At 49.2% G+C, this 9,001-nt stretch overlaps 1 protein-coding gene across 1 annotated transcript; it reads right to left on the bottom strand.

Annotated features, from left to right (window-relative positions):
* Positions 1-5,047: 5,047 nt before the first annotated feature.
* On the bottom strand, positions 5,048-8,524 carry LOC127639992 (kelch-like protein 23). The gene is made up of 3 exons (XM_052122356.1): positions 7,539-8,524; positions 6,211-6,619; positions 5,048-6,093 (listed from the first exon to the last, which is right to left on the bottom strand). Exons 1-3 carry the CDS (start codon positions 8,506-8,508, stop codon positions 5,787-5,789), a joined length of 1,686 nt encoding a protein of 561 aa, XP_051978316.1. The 5' UTR covers positions 8,509-8,524; the 3' UTR covers positions 5,048-5,786.
* Between the last annotated feature and the right edge of the window lie 477 nt (positions 8,525-9,001).

Below are 9,001 nucleotides of genomic sequence, written 5' to 3'. Positions count from 1 at the left end.
GTGTGTGAGTATGTATGTGAGTGTGTGTGTATGTGTGTATGTGTGAGTGTGTATGTGAGTGTGTGAGTGTGTGTGTGTGTGTGTGTGAGTGTGTGAGGGTGCGTGTCTGCCTGTGTGAGTGTGCGTGTGTGATTGTGAGTGTGCGTGTGTGTGTGTGTGTGTGTGTGAGTGTGCGTGTGTGAGTGTGTGTGAGTGTGAGGGTGCGTGTGTGAGTGTGTGTGTGTGAGTGTGAGGGTGCGTGTGTGAGTGTGCGTGTGTGTGTGTGAGTGTGAGGGTGCGTGTGTGTGTGTGAGTGTGAGGGTGCGTGTGTGAGTGTGAGTGTGTGTGTGTGAGTGAGTGTGTGTGTGTGTGTGTGAGTGTGTGTGTGTGAGTGTGCGTGTGTGTGTGTGAGTGTGAGGGTGCGTGTGTGAGTGTGAGTGTGTGTGTGTGTGTGTGAGTGTGCGTGTGTGAGTGTGAGTGTGTGTGTGTGAGTGAGTGTGTGTGTGTGTGTGTGAGTGTGTGTGTGTGAGTGTGCGTGTGTGTGTGTGAGTGTGAGGGTGCGTGTGTGTGTGTGAGTGTGTGTGTGTGTGTGTGAGTGTGTGTGTGTGAGTGTGCGTGTGTGTGTGTGAGTGTGAGGGTGCGTGTGTGAGTGTGAGTGTGAGTGTGTGTGTGTGAGTGAGTGTGTGTGTGTGTGTGTGAGTGTGTGTGTGTGAGTGTGAGGGTGCGTGTGTGCGTGTGTGATTGTGAGTGTGTGAGTGTGAGTGTGGTGTGTGCATGTGTGAGTGTGCGTGTGTGATTGTGCGTGTGTGTGTGAGAGTGTGCGTGTGTGAGTGTGTGTGAGAGTGTGCGTGTGTGAGTGTGCGTGTGTGAGTGTGTGTGTGTGTGTGTGAATGTGAGTGAGTGTGAGTGTGTGTGTGAGTGTCTGGCTAAACAACCCCCTACCTCCATGTGGTGCCGGACGGGCAACGTTGTAGGTAGCGCCATGAGGGGAGGGCCAATAAAGACTGTTCCTTCCCCTTTCTGTCATGGTGCTTTACAGCGGCCAAATGGGGGCTCTGGACGGGTGCGAGGGGCTGGTAACCCCTCTACCCTCAATCTCATTACCACTAAACCACGAGATATAATTAAGCTAGTGCCGGAGGCCCTGGGGGGACAGGCGTCTATGACGTCTCCTGGCCAAACTCCATCAGGCAGAGCCAGGAGACTGAATCCTCACCCTCGGGGCTCCTCCAGAAACAACAAAAAGCCACTACGGATGGCCACGTGGAATGTTCGAACACTCACAGCGGAGGAGAGGCTGCCACTCCTCTGTCGGGAGCTGGACCGGTACCGCCTGGATCTCTGTGGTGTTCAGGAGGTCCGGTGGACCGGCTCTGGCTCTTGCCACTATGAGGGGTGGACTGTCCTCTACTCGGGGCAGGCGACTGCCAAACAACAGGGAGTGGCTCTTCTTCTGAACAAGAGAATGAAGGCAGCGTGGGAGCGTGGCGGCGAGGTGTGGGAAGCTGTGAGCCCCAGGTTACTTTGGGTTCGCCTTCCCATCAACCAGAGGCGAGGAGTGGTGGTCGTGGTTATTTATGCCCCCACCGAAGATGAACATCCGTGGAGGGATGCGGGAAAGACCGATGAGTCAGATGCCTTCTATGACCTCCTGTCACAGGTGTTGGCTAAAGTGGCCCCTCGGGATAGAATCATCATGTTGGGTGATTTCAATGCCCGAGTTGGTCATGATGCTAGCACCTGGTCAGGAGTGATTGGAAGACATGGGCCTGATCAGCTCAATAACAACGGCAGGAGGCTGCTAGATTTTTGTGCAGCCCATGGGCTTGTAATTACCAACACACTGTTCCGTCATCGGCGCATCCACACAACATCATGGATGCATGCTGGGTCCAAGCAAGAACATCTGCTGGACTACATAGTGACGGAACAGCGGATGCGGGCCCATGTCCTTAACACCAGGACCTACCGTGGAGCTGATCTGCCCACTGACCATCGACTTGTCATCTGTAAGATGCGCCTGCCATTCTTCCACTCCGGTGGTGGGTGTAAACCCAGGGCCCCTTTCAAACCCATAGTGGCCTGGTCTAGGCTAGCTGATGAAAGTTGCAAGCGAGAATTTCAGCATCGCTTGCAGCTGGAGTTGGCATCGTCCCCCACCCCTCTGGATGTCGAGGGGAAATGGGCGAGGTTTAGGGCTGTGGCTCATGTAACTGCAATGGCAGTTTTGGGCACACGGTCCAGACCTCCTCAGAAACCCTGGCTGACAGAGGAGGTGTTCAGGCTGGCTGAGAAAAAGCGACAGGCCCACTCTCATCGTCTATAGCATCCCACGTCAGAGAATGAGGAGGATTACCGCAGCCTTCGCTCGGAGGTTAGGAGAGCCATTAGGCGCTGCAAGGATGGTTGGTGGTCGCGGGTTGCTGAGCAGATGGAGTCTGCCTCAGTGGCCCACGATCACAAATCGCTCTTTAATTCTATCAAAAAAGTTACTTGCAGCGCCACACCTATTACCATCATTAGGGGAAAGAATGGTGATCCAATCTCCGACCCCCAGAAACAGGTTTACAGATTTGCTGAGCATTTCTGTGAGGTCCTGGGGGGAAGTCCCTGAGCCTCGAAAAAATTGTGGGACAAAGTGGGGATGACCCTGCTGGGGCTCGTGGTGCCACAAATATTGAAGGAAGAAGTCACTCCTTGTGGGTGGCTGGCTGAGGTACCATCTTTAGAGGAAGTACTGAAGGCGATCCAGAGCCTGAGGCCAGGAAAGGCACCGGGCAGAGATGATCTCCCCAGTGAAATGCTGAGGGAGGGTGGTGTTTGTGCACAGACTGCCCTACATGACATCATAACAACAGTCTGGACCACTGGGCGGGTTCCGCAGGATTGGAAGGATGCCCTGGTGGTCCCTCTCTTTAAAAAGGGGGACCGCTCAGATTGTAATAACTATAGGGGCATCTCACTCCTCAGTGTGCCAGGAAAGGTCCTGGCAAGTATTATTCAACATCGCCTTGCCAGGCACGCTGAGGAGAGACTTGCGGAGCCCCAGTGTAGTTTCAGGAAGGGGCGGTCTTGCACAGATGCCATTTTCTCTGTCCGTCTGCTACAGCAGAGGTGTAGGGAATTCCAGCAAGACCTACATCTCTGCTTTATTGACCTGGTCAAGGCCTATGATACCATCAGTAGGCCTGGGCTCTGGGTTGTTCTTCGTGCTTTCGGAGTCCCAGACCCGCTGGAAGTGTGCTTATGACCAGCTCCGGTTTGACAGCAGAGGTCTCACTCCGAATCAGTCGAGCGGCATTATCTTTTCATCGGCTGCGTAATGCTGTGTGGAAGCTACCCGGTTTGTCGCTCCGCACAAAGCTTCAAGTATTCTCAGCCACGGTCGTTCCCTCCCTTCTCTATGCTTGCGAAACGTGGACCCCCCTAATGGAACATCATCGCCGGCTAGAAACATTTAGGCTGGCCTGCCTAAGATCCATCCTGGGTTTAACCAGGCTGGATTGTGTGAGGAGCTCACAAGTCTTTGAAAGATGTGGACAAAGTCCCATCGGTGAGCTCCTCCGGCAGGCAAGGTTGCGTTGGCTGGGTCATGTAGCCCGCATGCCCGGCCACCGCATGCCTAAACAGTTATTGTTTGGCCGGATAGAGGGGGCTAAGCGGGCGCGGCACGGGCTGGAGAAGAGATGGAGTGATGTGGTACAGGAGGATCTGGAGCTGAGTGGACTTGCCGACGACTGGTACCAGCAGTGTCATGATCGGCCTCTTTGGAGGAGGCTTGTGAAGGATGCTGCTGGCCAGTTGGAGGCAGTCGCCCTCCAACAACAACGGAGGGCAGAGGAGCGACGCTCACAACAACGAGCAGAGCGCAGGGTGGCTAAAGCACAGCAAGTTGGCACAGTAGGGGGCACAGGTGGTGCATCAACCAGTCATCTCAGTCATTCGACCCATGTCACCGGTTGGATCTGTCCCGTGACCTCCTGCCAGCGGGCGTTCGACACTTCACGTGGCCTTAACGTGCACATAGCCTGGCACAAGCGTCGTGGTGACGTCACCGCCACTTAGTGGCGAATGGCGGTTGTTTGTTTGTGTGTGTGTGAGTGAGTGTGTGTGTGAGTGTGTGTGTGTGTGAGTGAGTGAGTGAGTGAGTGAGTGAGTGTGTATGAGTGAGTGTGTGTGAGTGAGTGAGAGAGTGTGTGTGTGAGTGAGTGTGTGTGTGTGTGTGTGTGTGCGTGTTTTTGTGATTTACGAGGACAATTTTGTAAGTTACAAATTAGTAATTACAAGGGTATTATGCTATAAATGTGATTTATGAGGACATTTCTAGTGTCCCCATAATTCAAATCGCTTAAAAATCATACTAATCATACTGTTTTATTGAAAATGTAAAAATGCAGAATGTTTACTGTGAGGGTTAGGTTTAGGGGTTGTGTTAGGTTTAGAGGATAGAATCTATAGTTTGTACAGTATAAAAGTCATTACGTCTATGGAAAGTCCTCATAATGATAGGTAGACCAACGTGTGTGTGTGTGTGTGTGTGTGTGTGTGTGTGTGTGTGTGTGTGTGTGTGTGATTGTGCGTGTGTGATTGTGCGTGTGTGTGTGTGAGAGTGTGCGTGTGTGAGTGTGTGTGAGAGTGTGCGTGTGTGAGTGTGTGAGTGTGAGGGTGCGTGTGTGAGTGTGTGTGTGTGAGGGTGTATGTGTGAGTGTGTGTGTGAGTGAGTGAGTGTGAGTGTGTGTGTGTGAGTGTGAGTGTGTGTGAGTGAGTGTGTGAGTGTGAGGGTGCATGTGTGAGTGTGTGAGTGTGAGGGTGCGTGTGTGTGTGTGTGTGTGAGTGTGAGGGTGTATGTGTGAGTGTGTGTGTGTGAGTGTGAGGGTGCGTGTGTGAGTGTGAGTGAGTGTGAGGGTGCATGTGTGAGTGTGTGAGTGTGAGGGTGCGTGTGTGTGTGTGTGTGTGAGTGTGAGGGTGCGTGTGTGAGTGTGTGTGTGTGAGGGTGCGTGTGTGAGTGTGAGTGTGTGAGTGTGCGTGTGTGAGTGAGTGTGAGTGTGTGTGTGAGTGAGTGTGAGTGTGTATGTGTGAGTGTGTGTGTGAGTGTGAGTGTGTGTGTGAGTGAGTGTGAGTGTGTGTGTGAGTGAGTGTGAGTGTGTATGTGTGAGTGTGAGTGTGTGTGTGTGAGTGTGTGTGAGTGAGTGTGTGAGTGTGAGGGTGCATGTGTGAGTGTGAGGGTGTGTGTGTGTGTGTGTGTGTGTGTGTGTGTGAGTGTGTGTGTGTGAGGGTGCGTGTGTGAGTGTGCGTGTGTGAGTGAGTGTGAGTGTGTGTGTGTGTGTGAGTGTGAGTGTGTGTGTGTGTGTGAGTGAGTGTGAGTGTGAGTGTGTATGTGTGAGTGTGTGTGTGTGAGTGAGTGTGAGTGTGAGTGTGTGTGTGTGTGAGTGAGTGTGTGTGTTTTTACACAGAAAAAAGTAAAAGAAATCATGAGGGTGAGTAAATGATGACAGAAGTAATTTTTTTAAACTATTAATTTAAAGAAACATTCCTGGTTCAATACGAGATAAGCTCAATCTACAGTTTTAGGGCATAATGTTTAATAAAAAGTAAAACAAATATTTTAAATACTTTTCTTTACTAAATACAAGGGTAACAATCTGGGTTGCAGTGAGGCAGTGCTTCTGTGTGAAAATGTATTTTGTGGGAATCAACATTACGCTACAAATGCAATCGATTGAGCTTAAGGCGAAGAGACGTAATTAAATATTAATACAAAGCACAAATAAATATTGATTGACCTTGTAAGTGTTCTCGTTATGGTTTCAGAAAGGATGCACTGGCATGGTGACACACCCTCTTATAGGGACTGGACAGGGTATTGAACCATCGATTTGTAAGCACGTGTCAATGTAAGGGTCCAGTAGAATCATGTTAGGGTACGTTTTATTTATCTTCCTCTCGCTCAGTATGTAAATCTGTCCGTTCACTGTGGCACAGCCTGTGAAGAATTTATTGTCCAAATTTTCCTCTTGAAGAACGGTCCACTCATCAGTATCAATGTCTAAACGGAGAGTCTGACCTCCCAGCAGATAGAGGGCGCCATTGAGCGTTGTTGCAAGAAGATCATAACTGAAAAATAAGAGGTGCACGACACATTTTACTTCAGTAATGTGATGCATTTCCATGTGAAACAGGATATTCAACAAGAAAATTTCGAATGACAACCACTGTTCTGTATTTACTCACCGTGGGAATGGAGAATAGGATACCACGTCCCATTGATCAACCTCTGGCCTGTATCTTTGAATCCCGTTGTAAACGTCCCCATTTTCATCCAAACCACAGGCGATGTAGATACAGGTTCCCAAAGTGACTATGGCCGCCCTTTCAACAGCCCGAACCATGGGACTGACACTGTCCCATTCCTCTACTCCCAAGACCAGCCTTTCCACATCTGCCACAGGTCCTTCATCCATACTACCACCAAACACAAACAACTGGAGCTCCAGTGCTGCTGAGCAGTGGCTGTGCCTGGACTTCTGCATCGCTGGGCCGTCCACCCACCGCTGGTTACTGTATTGATAAATGCTCACCCAGTCCACATTATACCACAACACGTGCCGGAAGTAACCTCCAGTCACTACTATGTTGTCACCTTAGAGAAAAATATAGGATATTGGGGATAGATTGTGTGGGTCAATTGACCTTTTATGGGGTGGAAGGTATATTTCATTTTACGAAAATTAAAACAAGTCTGTGTGGGATAGCATCACATGTTTCCCACTTTTTTGTCCACTGGAGAAAAGATTTTCTGAATGAACGACACCAAGGTATACCACAATACAACCCATTGAACTGGCTGTGCTTCTATCCCACACAGCCCTGTTTTCATTTACTTCAAATTAAATATGGCATCTCCCATAGCTAAGGTCCAAACAACCATGCAAGTGTAAGTTGTAGGGGGTCACGGTCAAATGAGTTGACATTGAAAGTCTAAGCGCTTGACTGTGCATGAGATGTAACGGCACACAGAAAAACCTAGCCTTAAAGGAAAAAGTAAACTCTCGATTTACTGTGTGCTTAATCTGCAAATGTGCCTGCCATTGACTATTATAAATGGTAAATAGTCTGCACTTATATAGCGCCTTTTTAAGCCTTAACGGTATTCAAAGTGCTTTACACTGCGTCTCAATCACCCATTCACACACATTCATCCACCAAAGGCAGCAGAGCTGCTATGTAAGGTGCTAGCCTGCCATTGGGAGCAACTTGGGGCGGCTGTGGTGTCTTGCCCAAGGACACTTCGGCATGTGGAGTCGTGTGGGCCGGGATTTGAACCACCAAACCTGCGATTAGTGGCCAACCCGCTCTACCAACTGAGCCACAGCTGCCCAAAGAGTGCTACAAAGTATTCGTAGTGTGCATGTATCAAACGCATACGTACAGACTCATGGTCAAAGAAGTATAAGGCTGAGCGCTTGACTGTGCAAGAACATATAGTATACCCTAGCCTTAAGGTACACAGATAATATAAAAGGTTCATTTTGGAAGGGGCATGCATTAGATATTCTTACCTACTGCAGCCATCGAGTACTGCGTGAGACATTTCTTCTGCAGGGGTGGATGGGACTGCCACCTTCCACTACAGGGGTGAAACTGATACAGCAACTGCGTATCTTGCTCATGTGGCCCACCGAGAACAAAGAAAGTTTCCCTTGACCGAGTTCTTGGAACGGACCTGCCCATGGTCCAGCTGCTTGGCAAGCTAGCATTGAGTCTACAAATGAGCTTAGCACGTGGGTCTGAACTGTTTATCTTGGTTAGAAGATCAGTAATGTAAGGAAGACTTAAGCACTCAGGCCTAACCAGACCGACCAGTTCCATGAAGTCTTCTTCCCGACTTGGGTCAAATGTTGCCCAGCGAAGGGCCACATCGAGGGCCAGATCTTCACGTGGAATGCTCAAGTTGTCGCTTGCAAGGAGGTCAGCGATGCTCTCCTTCGAAAGGAACATGAAGTCCTGGTCAGAGGCTATGGCGGGTAGATGGGTCAAGACGACATCCCGTGCCGCGGCGTACAGTTCCAGACAGCCAAGTTGCCAAGCGTAGGCCATCATGCCCAGGCAATTGCTAAGATGCAGTTGCCTTTCGAGAAACTTACAACAGAGTAGCCGAGCTCTGTCTAACTGTAGGAAGTCTGCAGCTTCCAGAATATCAAGGACATTCTTGGTGTCCAGGGACAGCTTGAAGTTCTTCGTAAACTCCATTAGGGTGTGAAACGGCTGCAGTCCAACACCCTTTATCTCAATGAGCTTCTTGGTGCTCTCCCGACCACTGCCAAAGAACAAGGCTCGGAAATAAGGACTATGCTTGGCCAAGCGTTGGCGATTCACAAAGAACGACTCTCCTTTTACCTGTAGCACTACATCAGGAACTACATCATCTTCACTTACAACATCTTGTACTATCTTCTCCTCAACAAGTGCTTTAATCTCAGTTCCTGGGCTTGGGTCATAGTTACCTACATCTTGCTTTGCACAAGCCATGACTGTGCACCCATCCTCCCACTACTAAGTTCTCTGTTGAAGTGCTTCATGTGACATTTATATCCTTGCCGAGCCTATCACCTACTCTCCATGGGAATGGTGTCAGTTTGCAATGAAAAACAAGGGCTAAATATATCTAGGGTTATGTGCTGGAGAGAGCCGGTTTATGATCAAAAGCACTCTGACTTTTCTAAATATCAGGGTGATATCTTTCTGTGACGGTTAAGTTGTTGGTTGGTTAAGTTCATCTTATACTGCAAAGCTTAAGTAATAGTTAAATAGTAGTGAAAGTTGTGTCTTTCTGCACTTACTATACAGTACTAGTTATGTGTAATACATGCAGTACTGTCAACAAACCAGAAGGGGAAGATGTTGGACAACTAAACATCTATAAGTAACCCACATGTAGACTCAAGATGAGAAATACTATGATGGAAACTGGTTATTAATTTGCATACATAGATAGATAGATAGATAGATAGATAGATGCTGT

Source organism: Xyrauchen texanus, chromosome 48 (assembly GCF_025860055.1).
Source record: "Xyrauchen texanus isolate HMW12.3.18 chromosome 48, RBS_HiC_50CHRs, whole genome shotgun sequence".
In the NCBI taxonomy this organism is placed as follows: Eukaryota; Metazoa; Chordata; class Actinopteri; order Cypriniformes; family Catostomidae; genus Xyrauchen; species Xyrauchen texanus.
Note: the sequence above shows the minus strand (reverse complement) of the source record. Positions and strands in the feature narration are given on the sequence as shown.

Coding starts and splice junctions, on each gene's coding strand:
- LOC127639992 (XM_052122356.1), bottom strand. CDS start 8,508: ATGGCTTGTGCAAAGCAAGATGTAGGTAACTATGACCCAAGCCCAGGA. Junction 6,620..7,538: donor GTACTCGATGGCTGCAGTAG/GTAAGAATATCT, acceptor TTTTTCTCTAAG/GTGACAACATAGTAGTGACT. Junction 6,094..6,210: donor TCCTATTCTCCATTCCCACG/GTGAGTAAATAC, acceptor CTTATTTTTCAG/TTATGATCTTCTTGCAACAA.